At 39.7% G+C, this 19,567-nt stretch overlaps 1 protein-coding gene across 3 annotated transcripts in view; it reads right to left on the bottom strand.

Moving 5' to 3' along the window:
- Window positions 1-14,965: 14,965 nt before the first annotated feature.
- LOC142492127 (uncharacterized) overlaps window positions 14,966-19,567 on the bottom strand; it is a 44,107-nt gene continuing 39,505 nt past the window's right edge. For 2 of the 3 annotated variants that reach the window (XM_075594821.1, XM_075594822.1), the window contains exon 3: window positions 16,785-18,829. In XM_075594821.1, the coding sequence (XP_075450936.1) occupies window positions 17,273-18,829 (1,557 nt within the window). In that variant the 3' untranslated portion in view covers window positions 16,785-17,272. Of the gene's footprint in view, window positions 15,899-16,784; window positions 18,830-19,567 lie in introns of those variants that run through there. The other variant, XR_012800761.1, reaches the window with a different exon arrangement.

Raw genomic sequence — 19,567 nt, 5'->3', positions numbered from 1 at the left:
ACACACACTGCTCATTGCTCACACTGACACACTGCACACACACTGACCACACTCACGCACACTCACACACACTTACGCACACTCACGCACACTTACGCACACTTACAGACACTCACACACACTCACACACACACACACACACACACCCACTTACACACACTTAGACACTCACACACACTCACACACACTTACACACACTTACACACACTTAGACACTCACAAACACACACTCACACACTCACACACACTTACACACTCACAGACACTCACACACACTCACACACACTTAGACACTCACAGACACTCACAGACACTCACAGACACTCACAGACACTCACACACACTCACACACACTCACACACACTCACACACACTTACACACTCACAGACACTCACACACACTCACACACACTTACACACACTTACACACACACTCAGACACTTACCCACACTCACACACCCATATACACACACACACTTTCTCTCCCATATATACATACACACACACTCTCTCACTCTACACAGACGGGCCGCGACCAGCACCACCACCCGCTCCCCCCCCTCCTCCCGCGCAGGCAGCGGGAGCACCGGGGACAGCGGTGGGGAGAAGAAACCCCCCGCTACAACCTCCATGCAGGCAGCATGGTTCTGAGGTAAGCGGCGACCTGAGGGGACATCCCCACTCCCATCTCCTGCCCCGCGGCCTGTCCCGAGGTGACAGGGGGAAGCGGGGACAGGAGAGACATCCCCGCTCCCATCTCCTGCCCCGCGGCCTGTCCCGAGGTGACAGGGGGAAGCGGGGACAGGAGGGACATCCCCGCTCCCATCTCCTGCCCCGCGGCCTGTCCCGAGGTGACAGGGGGAAGCGGGGACAGGAGAGACATCCCCGCTCCCATCTCCTGCCCCGCGGCCTGTCCCGAGGTGACAGGGGGAAGCGGGGACAGGAGGGACATCCCCGCTCCCATCTCCTGCCCCGCGGCCTGTCCCGAGGTGACAGGGGGAAGCGGGGACAGGAGAGACATCCCCGCTCCCATCTCCTGCCCCGCGGCCTGTCCCGAGGTGACAGGGGGAAGCGGGGACAGGAGAGACATCCCCGCTCCCATCTCCTGCCCCGCGGCCTGTCCCGCGGTGACAGGGGGAAGCGGGGAGCGGAGGGACATGCCCGCTCCCATCTCCTGTCCCGCGGGATGAATATGCGCTAAAGCGCGGCGGCCATTTTTTTTTCTCGCGACCCCGTTAGTAACGCGGTGGTCTCGGGGTGGACCCCGAGACCCGCGTTATAACGGGGTTTAGCTGTATATGTGACTATACTATAAACCTAACCTACTATATGTGTGTACTGTAATGCATTGTGTGAATAAATGTTATGAAATATATTCTAGACATGTGTATATGGTGTGAATGTTAATAATTAAGATTAAATATGTGAATAATGTTAATCTGTGTAAAATATAAAACTTATAATATTAATAAATGAATTGACATGTAATATGCTGATATTTTTAATCAGTTGTGTTGGTGCTTAATTAATAAGTAATGATTAATTTAAGTGACATTAACTAAGTGAACTAAAAAAGTGATAATTGGTGGAATTATACAATGAATATTATTAAATAAAATTATTCAATTTATTTGTGATACTAAAGTCATGGTGCTTGCTAAGTGTATTTCATATTACATACATTTTTATTACACATACATATTATACATTTATACATGCAAGACAATAATCCATTATAAAATTTAAAATTCAGAATTAAAATTATCTGGAATCACAAGGTCTATACGATGAATTTTATTGGCTCTACAACAACCATTGATATGAAAGGAAAGAACAAAACTAAAATGGACAAATAACCTTTAAAATTAATTTACCAAAAAGGATTTTAGATTGAAGTCAACGTTGAGGCCTAGTGGGGATAGTGTCTTTAACTCGTATATCCAATAGGACTCACGTCTCCCCAGTTGGCTCACAGCGTTTCCTCCTCTCCAATTTGGAGTGATGGTTTCAATTGCCATACATTTCAAACCAGTGGGATCTTGATTGTGCACTTGCTGAAAATGATGCGATACGTTGTGCGTTGCTAACCCTCTCCTGATGTTATATATATGTTCATATATGCGTCTTTGGACAGGTCTAGTAGTCATACCCACATATTGCAGACCACATGGACATTCCAATAGGTATATTACAAATGAACTTTTACAAGTGATGTGTTGTTGAATAATATAAATTTTGGATGTATTTTTAGATGTATAGTTGGATGTTTTTTTGCTATATTTGCACGCAGTGCACCTATGACATGGAAAATATCCTTTATTTGTGACTGTATTACGTAACTTTGTTTGTAAAGAAGGGCAGCTAGGGGCTAATTTGCGTCCGATGTTTGGTGCTCTAGTGAATACAATCTGAGGATGTTCTGGCAAAATGCCTGCAAGTTCTTTATCCTTTTTGAGGATGGGCCAATATTTTTTAAATATTTTTCTTATATTTGGTGCCATCTGATTGTATTGTGTTATAAAACTAAGATTAGCTGAATTATTTCTATCTTTCTTCTTATATTGTAGAAGATTAGATCTTTCCATTGCTGCCACTTCAGTTATCGTTTTGTCAAGATCTTTTGATGGATAGTCCCTTTCCAGAAATTTTTTCTTTAAATCTATAGCTTGATTTTGGAATGTTTCAGCGCATGAACTATTTCTTTTAAGTCTAATAAATTGTCCTTTGGGTATATTTTTAACCCAAGATGGGTTATGGTGACTGCGTGCATGGAGATAATTATTTGCCTGAACTGGTTTAAAGTGAGTTTGAGTTTCTATTTGATTATTATTTGCCGAAATGAGTAAGTCTAAATATTCTATGGATGTTAAACTAGAATTAAAAGTGAATGTCAAATTATATGTGTTGTTGTTCATATACTGTTTAAAATTTTCTAAGTGCTCTAAAGTGCCTGACCATATAAAAATAATATCGTCTATGTAGCGCCGCCACAGAACCAAATCCGCTCCAAATGGGCAACTGGACCATATGTGATGTTCTTCCCAGCTACCCATAAATAAATTTGCATAACTAGGAGCGAATTTGGTACCCATGGCGGTGCCACATATCTGTAAATAATACTTGGACATAAAATTAAAAAAGTTGTGATTTAAAATGAATTGAATACCAGAAATAATAAATGTTTTTTGATCAGTGGACATACCCGGATCTTTATCTAGTGTATCTGAAATTGCTTTACATCCTTTTGTGTGGTTTATAACAGTGTATAGAGAACTGACATCAGCTGTCACGAAATAATAATGTGACTCCCATTGTATGTCCTTAAGGGTCTGCAATATGTGGGTAGTGTCTCTTATATAGGAGGGCAACTGCACAATGTATGATTGGAGTTTATTGTCAATATACTGGGATAAATGTGAAGTTAAAGATTGTATTCCCGATATTATCGGTCGGCCGGGGGGAAATTGTAGATTCTTATGTATTTTAGGAATAATGTAAAATAAAGGAATACGTGGGTGTGAATTATAAAGAAAATCAAATTCTTGTTTTGTGATGATTTGTAAATCTAAACCTTTAGTGAGGAACTTACAAAGTGATTGTTGATATGGAATGGTGGGGTCAGAGGGGAGGGGTTGGTAAGTGGACACATCTCCCAGAATTCTGAGAGATTCTTCGATATAATATGATTTGTCCATAATAACCAACCCCCCCCCCCCTTGTCAGCAGGTTTTATAATAATCGCATCATTATCCTCAAGTGCACATAGGATTTTTTTATCATCCACACTGAGATTGTCATGTTTAATTTTGAAATTACGGCTTTGAACTTCAATATCATCAGTGACCATTTGGGCAAATGTATCCACAAATGGACCACTCACAAATTTGGGGAAGAACGTTGATGGATTTTTGAATGTTTTATTCTTTGGGGATGCTGCAGAGATGGGTAATTGACTATTACCATCTGCTCTTGTTAGTGCATCCCTAAGAAAATATTTCTTGAGGCATAACTTTCGTACATAGCGTTGAATGTCTATGTACAACTTAAAGCTATCAGGGCCGGTTACCGGAGCAAAGGATAATCCTTTAGATAGTAGAGTTTTCTCCTTTGCTGTAACTGGGTATTTACTAATATTGAATATATTATTGTGTGTGGATTTCAACTTTAATGTTTTGTTACCTTTTCCATTCTTTCGCCCTCCTCTCGTTCCTCTAAGGTGTTTTTTCGTTTTTTGTTGTGTGTGTCCCTTGTGGGCCCATCTCTCCCCAGTAAGTCCCTTATGGCTTCTTTGGCATTTTTGGTGTCCTTGGACTGTCTCCAATCTAAAAAAGAGAACGTTGCCCTCTCTTCTTCACGACTGGAGGCAGTAGGATGTCGTTCTCTGTCTAAATCAATCAGAGGTTGGTATTTGTTATGATGATTATATTGATCAAAGATATTATCCATATCCTTCTCTAATTGGTTATGGGAACTAGTAGATGGTATTGGTACACTTTGGGAACTAGTAGTTGTTACTTGCACATTGGGTCTAGATGTTTGTCTAACCAAATTGGGTCTCGGTAATGTGTGAGATTTCCTTTGGGGTTTTGGTGACACAAATTGCACTGGCTCGTTCACAATAATTCTATTGGTGTTACTGGGGATAGTTTTCCTGTAAGTAGATGGAATTTTATGGGAATAATCTTTTATATATTTGTCTTTGTTAGATTTAGATCTTTCAAGATCTTGTTTAGATTTTTTCCAATTTCTATAACATCCAGTGGCATAATCAATTTTGTCACGTTGAAACTTTACCTGTTTAGAGGCAATAGTTTCATTCTGTAATTTGTCCATTTTGTTTTTAATTCTAATTTCTAACATCGGTAACTCACTGTGATCTTTATATTTTTCAAAATATCCCTTCATGTCATTTATTTCCTTGTCTAATGTTTCAAGACATACTTTTCGCTTGGATATCAAAAGACGCATTAATTCAAATAAACAATTGTCAAGGATGCGATTCCATTAAAGAATGAATGATTCACTTTGAAAATCGCTTGTGGGTTTTTTAAATAATCTTAACCCTCGTGGAATACGTTTTTGTTCCACATATTTTTCTATTGTAATAGCATCCCACAATTGTTTATTCTCATTGATGAGAAGTTTTTCTAATTTATCTGCCATTTCTTGTATATCATTTTGAACAGGGTCAACAGAAATTGGAACTTCATCATCGGAAAATATACGGTTGATATCAATATTTCTGCTTACTCTTTGTGCAAATAACAGAGACATAATTTTAATATAGAAAGCTGCTAACCTTAGGGGGAAACAACAGATGCAAACACAGAATAGGTGGCGCTAACTATATATGATGTAACCCTAATGCAGGTAGTACCCTTGCATGGGGGGCTGCCTAAACACTAAAACTGACCCCCTGGTCAGATAACAGAACAAGAGAAAAAATATAGTGTTAAAAAGGCGCCGGCAGGTAAAGGATATATTCACCAACAGGAAGAAACCGAATTGGATTCCAGACGGTAGAGATGTGCTTAAAGAAAATGTAAAAAACACAAAACATAGTATAATACTGTATGTAAAAGACAAACAACATATACTAAACCACTAAAACTAAAAAAATATATCAGCTGAGATCAGGGGTGATAGGAATTTTACAACATTTAATAAAATAGTTTAAAAACACTGGACATAAAAAACATATACAAATAATATAAACACAAATGTTCTATAACAATTTAAGGACAATTGGTATGGGACCAGGATTCAGCTACACCGAGTAGAGTGCCCACTCACCGGACGAAAATGGTATGCAAGCGGTGGATATATTTGAGAGTATCCCCTCTCTTTTCAGCTCACACAGCCACTGCACAGGAATCAGGGCCAAGATGATAGCTGCACACGCCAGACCGCGTGTGTTTCTCCCCTGGCTCTCGTTCCTCGTCGCAGCTGATGGTGGATGAAACGCAGCAATTGCGTGCTGCTCACACAGCTGTTTACACCGGGTTCGGGGCCAGGATATCAGCTACACACGCCAAGCTGCGTGGGCTTACTTCTCCCCGGCGCTCCTTCCTACTCGTGGCTGGTGGCAGGTTCACCGCAGCAGATTTGCGATAGTTCTGGGTACAAGCTGATGACCAGCTGATTCGTCACGGCACGGGTAGCACCTCCAGGCGTAGTGGTTTGCGTCCCAACAATTTAACCCTACGCGTTTCGAGAGCGAGCTGCTCTCTTCCTCAGGGGTTCTAAAGATATGACCCATAGTGTCCTCTTTTATAGGAGTCCAATTAAGTCCGCAAATCACCCTAATTAGATTGTTGCACATGCGCATTCAGTATTATGGGGAGACTGATGTCCATTTGTCCGCACATGCGCAGTGCAACATAATAGCAGAAAAATAAATAAATAATACAATACAAAGTTAAAATAACGATCTCAGCTGATGAATTAAGAATAACAATAATATGATAAGTGCATATACCAAATCTATACCCTATTTGTAAGCTATATATATGTGACTATACTATAAACCTAACCTACTATATGTGTGTACTGTAATGCATTGTGTAAGTGTAAGTTCCTCACTAAAGGTTTAGATTTACAAATCATCACAAAACAAGAATTTGATTTTCTTTTTAATTCACACCCACGTATTCCTTTATTTTACATTATTCCTAAGATACATAAGAATCTACAATTTCCCCCCGGCCGACCGATAATATCGGGAATACAATCTTTAACTTCACATTTATCCCAGTATATTGACAATAAACTCCAATCATACGTTGTGCAGTTGCCCTCCTATATAAGAGACACTACCCACATATTGCAGACCCTTAAGGACATACAATGGGAGTCACATTATTATTTCGTGACAGCTGATGTCAGTTCTCTATACACTGTTATAAACCACACAAAAGGATGTAAAGCAATTTCAGATACACTAGATAAAGATCCGGGTATGTCCACTGATCAAAAAACATTTATTATTTCTGGTATTCAATTCATTTTAAATCACAACTTTTTTAATTTTATGTCCAAGTATTATTTACAGATATGTGGCACCGCCATGGGTACCAAATTCGCTCCTAGTTATGCAAATTTATTTATGGGTAGCTGGGAAGAACATCACATATGGTCCAGTTGCCCATTTGGAGCGGATTTGGTTCTGTGGCGGCGCTACATAGACGATATTATTTTTATATGGTCAGGCACTTTAGAGCACTTAGAAAATTTTAAACAGTATATGAACAACAACACATATAATTTGACATTCACTTTTAATTCTAGTTTAACATCCATAGAATATTTAGACTTACTCATTTCGGCAAATAATAATCAAATAGAAACTCAAACTCACTTTAAACCAGTTCAGGCAAATAATTATCTCCATGCACGCAGTCACCATAACCCATCTTGGGTTAAAAATATACCCAAAGGACAATTTATTAGACTTAAAAGAAATAGTTCATGCGCTGAAACATTCCAAAATCAAGCTATAGATTTAAAGAAAAAATTTCTGGAAAGGGACTATCCATCAAAAGATCTTGACAAAACGATAACTGAAGTGGCAGCAATGGAAAGATCTAATCTTCTACAATATAAGACGAAAGATAGAAATAATTCAGCTAATCTTAGTTTTATAACACAATACAATCAGATGGCACCAAATATAAGAAAAATATTTAAAAAATATTGGCCCATCCTCAAAAAGGATAAAGAACTTGCAGGCATTTTGCCAGAACATCCTCAGATTGTATTCACTAGAGCACCAAACATCGGACGCAAATTAGCCCCTAGCTGCCCTTCTTTACAAACAAAGTTACGTAATACAGTCACAAATAAAGGATATTTTCCATGTCATAGGTGCACTGCGTGCAAATATAGCAAAAAAAACATCCAACTATACATCTAAAAATACATCCAAAAATTATATTATTCAACAACACATCACTTGTAAAAGTTCATTTGTAATATACCTATTGGAATGTCCATGTGGTCTGCAATATGTGGGTATGACTACTAGACCTGTCCAAAGACGCATATATGAACATATATATAACATCAGGAGAGGGTTAGCAACGCACAACGTATCGCATCATTTTCAGCAAGTGCACAATCAAGATCCCACTGGTTTGAAATGTATGGCAATTGAAACCATCACTCCAAATTAATACCGTTCCCACCTCAGTACTGGGGTCTTGCCAGGTCTGCGGGCATACCGGCGTGACACTTTTCCTGGGATAACTGTTTCTTCTCCTCTCCTAATTCATAGAGTTTCTTATCTCTTTCACTGACTTGGACATAGAGATTCTTGCACTCTTGGGTTACAGTTTCAAAACTGCTATTTAACCCTTCGAAGATCTCTCTCAATGAGCATAGTTCTGTGTTTAAGTGGCAACTCTTCTCCTTAGAGGCTTCCAGCTCTGTAGTAAGACTGTGAACCTCTTTCTGAGAGGTTTCCAGTGCTGTGCTTAGCTTGTGAAATTCCTTTTGAGAGGTTTCAAGCTCTGTATTAGGCCTGTCAATTTCCTTCATAGAGATTTCCAGGAATTCATTACTTTTAGAAGCGAGGCGCTGATCCTCGGCAGCATCAGCATATGCCCTCTCCAGCTCACCTGACATGACATCCAAGTCACTCTCCAACTGGTGCTTTTCTTTTTCCTGGAGAACACACTTAGCAATTGCTGAGGATTGACCGCTTTGTAGTGCAGCCTTGGCTTCTTGCGCTTTATCTAAACGTCCATGAAGACAATCAATCTCTTTTCGTGCAGATTGAAGTGTCTAGGTTAGGGCATCTATTCCTTGATTAAATACCTCTTTATTTTCTTCCACTATTCTTGGGATAAGTCTGTGAGTTGCCTTAAGCTGCAGCATATCTTTTTCATCAAATGCAGACTTTCCTAAGGTTAAAGGTTCATCCTTAATTCCTTCTGCAACTTCCACAGTAATACCTCCTTTCTTTTTCTTCTTCTTCCTTGCTTTGAGACGTTCTAAAGAATCAGTGGTACTGTGTTCACATTTACTACTCAAGACTGTTTTCAGAGTGGGAGCCCTTACTTCGGACATACTGTAGGGAAACCAAACTTCCCAAGAAACAGTAAAGCAGAAATGTGTCTTTAAAGCAGAAGCATTAGAATGAACAACAGAAATATTAGACACAGAGAGACAAGATAGGAGAGCTGACCCTTTTGAGACCTTAGCATCAGTCACAGAGATATCATAAATGCAAGAAAAAACATAAACAGAGAAACCTGTAGTTAAATCTGAAACTTTAGACATCAGGCGTACAGATATCATACAGAGAAAACCTGCAGTTAAATCTGAATCTTTAGACATCAGGCGTAGGGATATCATATAGACAGAGAAAACCTGCAGTTAAATCTGAATCTTTAGACATAAAGGGTAGGGATATCATATAGACAGAAAACCTGCAGTTAAAACTGATACTTTAGAAATCAGGCATAGAAATATCATAGACAGCAGGAAAATACAACAGAAAAACTTGCAGTTAGATCCGAAACTTTTGACATCAGACATAGGAATATCAGACAGAGAAACCTGCAGTTAAATCTGAAACTTTAGATATCAGGTGTAGTGATATCATACAGAGAAACCTGCAGTTAAATCTGAAACTTTAGAATTAAGCATTGAAATAACAGACAGAGAAACAAACTACAGGGAAACCTGAAAACTTGGAACCAATCATAGGAAGAACAATAGATTGCAAGAAAATCACAGCATGCAGCAACAAAATAATGGGAGCACTTTTGTCTTTTGAAATGGGGAACCTGTGAACAGCAGTGGTCCAACCAGGGAAAGCAGTAAATCAAGGTAACCGTCTTAAATAGAAATGTGAGTCTGAAAATCTGCAGTGGCCCACCCACAATGCAGAGACAATCCTTGTCCAGGTAATGAAAGTCTGAAAATGGCAAAAACAGGTACTGCAGGGAAGGCTTTTTTTTTGTAAAAGTGAATTCTTCTCAGGGAGAAAGTGGCACAAAAAACACTGCAGAAACCTTTGCAGCAACAAAACCTTCAGGATCCCAACTGGGATTTCAAAAAACAAAAAAAAGTACCTTACTTCCTCAAAGCGGATGGGGTCTGCTTAAGCAGGAAGGTAGAGAATCTGTTCCGGCAAGATCCAGAAGTGGCCTTTGTTCTCTGTCACGGGAGACTCCTGTGGCCAGAACAGCAGGAGCGTAGTAGGGGTCACAATCAGAGGATCCGAGGCAGGTGGCAGACAGCGCAGTCGGGTGACAAGCAGGGGTCCAAGGCAGGCGGCAGAAAGCACAGTCAGGTAACAAGCAGAGGTCGGCAACGAGGAGACTGGAACAGGACAGGGGGGCAGGAGCCGGGGCTGAGAATGTGGAGCAGGGACTGAGACCAGGGAACAAACAGGGACAAGCCAGATTACCAGCAAGGGCCTTTACTAAGAACAGAATCAAATACAGACAGGTACAGGAACAGATCAGGATCAGAGACAGAGGCATGTGCAATAGGAGTCTGACTCGAAACAAAGGCAAGGGAAACAAACAGGAAGCAGAACTATAAGACAGAGAGAGGAGCAACAAGAAGACAGAAAGACAGAGGAACCCAGAGGAAACAGAAGGCAGCAGCACACCCAGTGGACAAAGAAGAACTATGGCTAGGCAGGAGGTCTAGGAGACCCTGACACCTTCCTCTGGATCAATGAGTAAGTACAGATATAGGATAAAGTATCTGTTGTCTAAATTTAGCATAGGTTGAACTTGATGGACGTACGTCTTTTTTCAACCTCATCTACTATGTAACTATGTAATTTCTATATTTAAGTCAGCCGTCGACTTGAACATATAATCATGATCAGACAAGTGGACCGAGGCATCCATTCCAGCATATATTCTAATAATCAAGCCTTTTTGATACTACCTCTCCTACATAATGCTTCAAAGCTTGTGAGGGAGGTGAATTCTAATTTGAGACATTTTTTGTAGAAAATACCTGATCTGGAGATATTTAAACATACTTAAGTCTGGTGCCTCATACCTGTTTCTGAGCTCTTGGAAACTAGATCATTTCCCATTATGTACTAGGTCAGCAATTACTCTAATATTCCTGGAGGGAAATTGGGATTATTGAAAAGTGGGGTGAGTTGGGAAGTGGGAGACACAATATTAAATTTACCCTTAGACTTGCTCCAGATCTCCCAGGTAAATCTCATCAGCCCTACTTCAAACATTCTTGCCTGCACATCCTTCTTATCCGGTGCCCAAAGGGACATTAGCAGTGAAGGTGTTCTATATCGTATTGGGATTCTATAGCCAACCAGCAGTTTTGCGTTGGTGTGTTCCATACCACCACCTGCCGTAGTTGGGCTGCTTGGTAATATTTTGAAATATCTGGGACACCCATTCCCCTTCTTATCTTTGAAGTCATCATGAGCAACCTAGCTACTCTGGGTCTTTTCCCCTGCCAAATAAAATAAAATATTCTGTTTTGTATGTAACACTGTTTCACCCCCCCAACCCCCCCCCCAACTCCCCCAAATCTCCCCCAAACCCCCCCCCCCCCGGGAGATCCACTGCAGTTACTAATGTGTGTGGTGCAGTACCTGTTAGGCTCCAGGAAATACTGAGTCATCTGTAGGATGGTAGTGAGACCAGTACCGGCTTATGGTGATATCTGAATTTCTTGTTGGTACTTCAGCGCCTCTAGTTATTATGGGCTCCTGGGTTCCAGGACATCAGCTCCCACCACAACACCTCTTACTCCTCCTGCCCAGGAACTGACACCCAAGCAGAGGTATATTGAACAGGGTTTATTGTGCATTACTGCAGCTCTTCATTGCAGCAGAATGGAATCTTCGAAGTCCCAGACTTTTGGAGGGTGCATACCCCGGAAGTAGGTGCAATGAGTCTTGATGGTCCACAGGCCTGAGCCTGGGGTGGGCATGCTTTCCCCCGATGGGGGAAGACTGACAGCCCTTGTGCTCTTTTCTCCTCCCGGCACAAGACTGACTACATTTGATACTCCCAGTTGGAAGTCTCTGGAAGGGGTGGGCTCATGGACTGTACCTATCCCTGATAGGCTTACACAGGCCATGGGTCACCACCTTACTTCCTTTACTTGCAAGTGGAGCATAAGGGGAGGTCACTGGCCCATGGATTAACCTGTTACTGCCCTGAACATACTAGGGGCTTACATAACAGATATACTATGGGGGAAAGAGAGGTATTATGGGACATACCCTGTTACATGTAGGTTTTTCAATTCTGATCCAGGTATCCGGACTGGGAGAGTCTGGAAATGATATAGTAGTCTAAGGAATATATTCATTTTAACTGATACTATTCTCCAGATCCACGACACCTGGTATCCTTCCCATTTCACCAAATCCCTTTTGATCTTATCAAACAGATGTGGGTAGTTGATCTGAAATAAGGAGTGGTAGTGTCTGGTCACATTTATTCCCATGTATATGGGAATATGCGAGGAACTCCATCTATAATTAAAATTTAGTTTTAATAATTTTATCTCAGGATCTGAGAGATTCAAATTCAGAGCCTCTGACTTATAATTATTAATTTTATATCCAGAGATTTTCCCAAAGTCCGATAATGCTTTTTGGATGTTGGGAAAAGAAGTCTGGGGATTTCCTAAGGTCAGAATAATATCGTCGGCGAATAATGAGATTTTGTCATTTGTTTTTCCAATCACAATACCCTGTATAATAATGTTTGCTCTAATATTAGCAGCTATTGGTTCAATCGTTAGAGCGAAAAGAAGAGGAAACAATGGGCATCCCTGTCTCGTACCATTTTTAATTTTAATCGTGTCTGGGTTATTCCCTGGAAGTTTAACTAAAGCTGTCGGAGTTTGATATAATACTTGGACTCCTTCCAAAAATGAGTCTTTAAATTCAAATTTCTGTAATGTTTTATCTAAGAATACCGACTCTATTCTATCGAACGCGTTCTCTGCTTCAAGACTTAGAAGAATGTCTTTGGTTCCATTGAGATGAACATGACCCACTATATTTATTATTTTCCGGGTATTATCTGAAGCTTGTCTACCGGACACAAATCCAACCTGATCAATTTAGGCAAAATAGGGTTTAATCTGTTCACCAAGATTTTGCTATATAATTTAAGATCGTTATTTAGTAAGGGATTGGGCAATAACTACCGCATTGCATAGGGTCTTGGCCCTCTTTATGTATAATGGCCAAATTTGCGGTCGACATGGATGGTGGAATTGAGTTTCCATGCATAAATGAGTTATACATCTCTAGTAGGTATGGGGAAAGTATTGGTAAAAACTTCTTGTAGTATACTTTCGTGAAACCATCAGGGCCCAGGGCCTTAGATATTTTCAGAATTTTAACTGCTTCTACTAACTTAGTCTGGTTAACCTCACAGTTCAATATCTCAATTTCCTCCTCGGTCAGTTGGGGTAGATTGCAATTTTCTAGATAACTCATAATTGCCTGTGAATTTAAGGACTGAGAAGCCCCCTTGGAGTTTAGGTTATATCATTTTGTATAGAATTTGGTGAATTCTTGTGCAATTCCTCTGTCATTATAGATAACATTGCCAGTTTTATCTTTGACCACCGTTATTTGCGACCTCACCTGCATCCCACTTAATTTATTGGCTAGAAGTTTATCTGCTTTATTACCTTTATTATAATATCTTTGATTAGTCCATTTCAGGGCTTTTTCAACATCTTCTAATTGAATCTGTCTCAGCTCTGATTTGGCAGTAGCCAGGGCTTTATATATTTTTTTGATGGGTTTGCTTTATGTAATTGTTCCAGATTTATAACGTTATCAGTTAATTCTTTATATGTTTTCAATTTGATTGTAATTGACCAATTTTAAATAAAAGAGATACTCTAACATTTGTACAATATTAGAAAAAATCTTCATGTCTCTCAAGAATTAACTTGAAACATTACTGTGAGGATCAGGTTCAGGTTCAGGCTCAACCCCCGTCAAGCTCCGGTCTCATGATTGGCTCCAGCCTGGTTCCTGACTGTTGTGCAGCTCTGCGCCTGATTGGCTCTTCATGCTATCAAGGCTCAGCCTCTTCTACCAGAAAGTTGGCTAAGTATAATCTCTTGTGATGTGTGCTGGTCGCAAACCCTTCTGCCTTGCCTTGCCTCTGCTACTTTCTCCAAACTTCGACTCAGCTAGTGACTCCTACGACTCATATCTCTCTGCTCCTCGACCCCGGCTGGCTACCGACCTCTACGATCCGTACCTCTTCACTCCTCGACCTCGGCTTGCTCTCCTACTACTCAGCTCTCTCCTACACTGACCCAGCTACCCACGCCAATGAGTCCCATATCCGGACACGGCTTTGTGGCTTCAGGTCTGTGTTTCAATATCCCCACCTCGGCCTCGCTATTGCGTCCTGTTTGTGGCGAGCACCCATTACAATTACATTTTACCGGCTATTCATATTTGTTTACGGCAAGAACTTTTTTGTTTTACTTAAAGTGCTCAAACCATTTAACAAGAGTCTCATTTTCCCATTGGTAACAAAGACTTTTAGCAATGTCACTATGTGTCATGTAACAGCACTCCCTAAAGAATAGTTCTTGACAGCTTATTATTTTACACTTGACACTTCTGAATATTAATCCTCTTCTGACGCACAAGTGTCACATTATTGCTGTAATTAAAGGAAAGTGCCACTATGTAAAATCCCGGTTTCTTGTTGCCGTTGTACTTTAAAATAGAAAAATGTATCCAGCATAAACTTGGTATTCTGTCCTGTACTTTACTAATATAATTGAGGAACGTGCCACATTTAATAAAAAGTGAACTGTAGTATTTAAGTTTATTTTAATAAAATGGCTTCAAGCATTTCTTTGTAACTTGTAGCTTGACTTCTCATCTGCATTTTTATAAATAAGTAACATTATAAATAAAGTACTTCACAAATAATGTGATGTGGTTAGAATCAATTATTTTGTCTTTTTAGTGTTACATATTTTTAAACGTCTTATTCTAAAATGTGTTGCTGGCACTTACTTCCTGCACTAACTTCTCATATTTTTAGCCTTTACCCCAATTCTATTTCCCCAAGGGTATCATGCTTCTCAACGTGAGCCTTTCATGACTTATACATTTTGATTACAAAACATAGAACGGATGTACTTATGCCTGTTTTTACGCCTTATGCCATTTAGCCATTCCACGTGTTCTTGTCCACTGTTGGCATCCTGATCTGCTCCAGTGTTCAGAATTTGTCATCTTTCAGTAGAGGTTTTTTTTTTTTTTGCATCAATTTTATTGCTCTGTTTATTTCTATTTGTATTAGGGACAATTTGAGGAATGGTTATGGGCAGCAATAATATAATCAATTTAAAAATTCCAAAGCACACACATTATAGTAAAATCAAATTCTGAATATCATGATGTTCATTTCCTCTCTTTTCTCTATTAGATCTAAGGTGGCATAAACATCTCTGCCTCACAGATCTACATCTCATAAAGGAAACCAGGTTTAAAAGTTTTCTGAACCTGCTACATCCGTAAGCACAATAAAACTATTAAATATACTGTATGTATAATCAAGCTTTCAAGGAGCAAGATGCAAAGCCCACACAATGACAGACCTTTTCATTCTTCAACATAAGCTAAATGATGTTACACTTTCTCCACTAGTATAGACACCTCCATAATCCATTATTATAAATATTACTTAGGGGCTATGTATAGACACCTCCGATTCTTCTCTCACATTTACTCTACCACTAAAATGTGCAGTCTCTTTCTCAACAGCATTATTAAGATTTTCACATTACTCTTGACTCTTGATTGGAGAGACCTCTGCGAAAATTGAACCTCTGTGCTGATTCGTTCCAGGTTGTCAGCTACTCATCTGCAGAATTCCATGGCATACTCAGCAGCTGTACAAGGTAAAAAACAAAAATGATGTGTGGTTACCCCCTCACCGTCACAACTAGGATATAGGAAAAAAAGAGAAAATCGCAAACTTTCATTGTGTAGTATCAAAAATAATTTAGTAATATAAAAGGAGATAATGAATTTTATATAAAAACAGGGATCTTCAATGCAGACGGTCCCTTTTACAGACATCCAGTAAGGCTGGTTGGTGATGGTACACGCACAATTGCTATAGCAGTATAGATATCCACTCCAGTAGGTATAGCCTATCATTCTGGTCCAAGGAGCGTGCACCCTCTCTTTCCACACAACCAGGTGAGTATCAATGGAAACACACCCTCAATCGGGACGCGACCCTGTCTGGAGCGCTCGCAAGTGACATCACCGCCCAAATTCAGCCAAAGTACACTGCAATTCCGAGCAGGGTTAGATTAATAAATCCGATAATAAGCCTTCAACTCAATAGATATTAGGGTGTATGTAAAGGCAAGTACAAGTACACAGTAGCTCTTTTAATGCATTACGTAGCAGTCGCTACTTCATCAGGGGCACTATGGTATTGATAGTGCGTACTATTTAAACACCTCTTCTAGCGGGGATTGGTTGAAAATACAGGTGTAATTAATAAGGGTGTTAATACAAATATACACTACTTAAAAACATATTGAAAATCATCAAATATAACACATAATGGTTGAAAATGTATCCTCGTATTCTCTGACGTCGTAGCGTGAGAATACACCTGCTGCCACTCGAGATGACTTCAACCTCCGGAGGCTTTAACCCACTCTTAAAGCGCTGATGATCTGGGAAAACAAAATGGTGGACGAGCTCGGGAGAAGACAGTAATCGAGTCAGACAAGCTTTGTCAAAAACTGTTCTCTCGTTTATTAAAGGGTTTACAGACAGTTTATATAGCAATCTTGAGCATAGAAAAAACACAGATATGAGAACATACTTCCCCTTTTAATTCACAGTCTGTCTATCTCAGCAAAATGACAGTTAGACAGTTTATGGTCTGGGAAGGGGGCTCAATACCGAGTTTGGAGGCCGTTAAAGGAAATGTCAGTATGTTGTGTAATGCATTCTTGTGTAACTCATGCTCAATATGGCTGGGGACAAGTTCCTGTTTCTACAGGGCAAAATAAGTCTGAACAAATACGGTTCAGCTAGCGATAAGTGGGTGAGAGGTCATTTTCTCAGATCTGACTAGAAGGCACAATTACGTATGGCATATGGCATGTGGTTAGTTCCTGAGACTTAAATGTTAGTACAGAATGGTTATAGAAAAATGGTTATCTAGCAATCAAAATGGAGTCCCCCCTTATATGCACATTTTCAATCCCCCTTTTTGTCATGACAATGACAATTAACCTCTAGGATATGGGGGTCTCGTATTGGATTTGAATATTATCATAATCCATCAAAGGTATCTGGACTCTAGTGGCAGTAGGTCCAGAGTCATGTATCATATTTGGGAAACTGTGAATGGGGGCATTAACGTTCAGTGATGCATATGTGTGATCAACTGACTTACCAAAAGGCATAATCATTTTACATAAAGATAAGCACATGAATTTGCAGCATGAAAAAATAACAACTAATACTACGATTATGCTAGTGATTACTATCAGTCCCATAAGAAGTTTCCTTCCCAATTCTCCAATCCATGCACCTAACCCAAAAGTCCAATCAAACTGATCAACTCTCTCAGTAATGTCTGCAACAAGAGTTTTGATGTCAGCCACATGATTCTGTAATGACTTGGAGTGATCAGAGAGATTGAAACAACACATTCCCTGAAAATCTTGACATCCATGCTCATGTTTAAGCAAAAGATAATCAATTGCAGCGCGATTTTCCAAAATTGCTTTGCGTGCACCTTGCAAATCTATCATTAGTTCTTCTAGGGCCTGGGAAGTGTGATTTAACCCCTTGGCTACAGCGCATGCCAGTTTGGCGAGAGATCTTGCTGTATGCACAGCCAATCCAGGAACTCCAACAAGGGAAGCTGCTAGACTTACAATTTCAGTAGTTGACAATAAATTTACATGTGGATTGCAATCTTCAGTAAGTGAAATAGTGGATCGTTTAACTTTGGTTTGATGTAAGCCAGGTTCTACAGAAAACATCATTATCCCTAACCTGGTGAGAGCACATGGCCCCCCTGAGATGTTTCCTGGTATGTACGTGTAGGTAGTATTACCACAAGAAAACAACCATCCAACGGGAAGTTTAACAGAGTAAAGATGACTTGGTGTACTTATTGTGTGATTGCAACTCATAGTGTTATTGACGCTAGTACATTTGTCATCAGTTCGATTACACAATATTCTGGTCATGTTGGTGGATGCTGAGGGCGTCAATTTTACTTGTTTACATTTACCTATCTTTTCAGGATTACATGTCATTTGATAACATATGTCACCCTGTGTTATATTCTGGGTCGTAATTTGTGTCATGTTAGGCCATTTCTCACCAATACACTGGGGACAGTCACGACAATATTCATAAACAGAAAAATGCTGTCGCACATCATGATGTTCTGCCAAACTATCATTATTGCTTATGCTAAATACTTTTAACAAAATCTCTACTGGTGTGGGTACTGCTATTAGACAGCTTGTGAGTATGTCAGTTGTGCTGGTCATGTCGGCTAAACAGAAATGTGACATATTCAGTACCTCAACAGCCAAATGCTTCCAAATGTTAGTTTTGACTTCCGTTAGAAATGAAGCCATGCGTTTGGAGCGTGTGTAATGTTTTCCTGGCAAATTGTGAGAGTTAAACTGGACCTGTGGTACATGGGTTTCGCTTTCATCTTGTTCTTTGGAGATGACAGAAGAGAGTTCACCTTCTCCAGAGAAAACATAACTTTCAGGTGGACTGTGGTTAGGACAGGTAATAGTGGTACTCGTGGTACAAGTGATACCCTAGAGAAAAGAGAACGGAGACCACAAATGGCAATAAATGTCTTAATATAGAAATACAATCATACATGTAAACTGTAATGATTATCTAATGAATCTTGAATGAAGAGAGGAACTGATCTTACAAGTTCCAGAAAGTTCCAGAAAGAACCGGTGTAATATTAGGTAAAATAGTGACCTACTTACTGTATGATGCTGTATATATAATTAATTTTAATAATCATTTTGAATGGGGGGATTCCGATTCCATACAAAATATAAGATGTCATATTAAACAGAGTAGGTAATACACAAAAAAATATGAATTGGTGGGATCATTTTGAAAAAGGGATCCATAAATCTATAAACCTATCAATTGAATTAAACCTAAAATTAGGGGATTCAATATAAAGAAAGAATATTGAGTTCCTTATTCAATCCTTAAGGAATTAGGGTATTGAGTTGGAATATCCAGTAACTTTCCTGTTTGGAAAGGGCTTTAACTCTATCACCCCTTCTTCTATCAACTTTAACAAGCTGAATACCCTTGTATATAAGGGAAGAGGGATCTTGGCCAGGGCAGATCTTGAAATCCTATGAAACACTATGTTTGCCAATGCCTATTCGAATATTGGAAAATGTTCTTATATTCGTCTACTCAAGTGCATTTTAGTCCTCCCTACATAGTTGAGGTCTCAGGGGCACTCGAGAAGGTAAACAACATGTGTATTGGTACAGGAAATACATTTCTTAATCTTGTTT

This window comes from Ascaphus truei, chromosome 4 (genome assembly GCF_040206685.1).
Source record: "Ascaphus truei isolate aAscTru1 chromosome 4, aAscTru1.hap1, whole genome shotgun sequence".
NCBI classification, from domain to species: Eukaryota; Metazoa; Chordata; class Amphibia; order Anura; family Ascaphidae; genus Ascaphus; species Ascaphus truei.
Note: the sequence above shows the minus strand (reverse complement) of the source record. Positions and strands in the feature narration are given on the sequence as shown.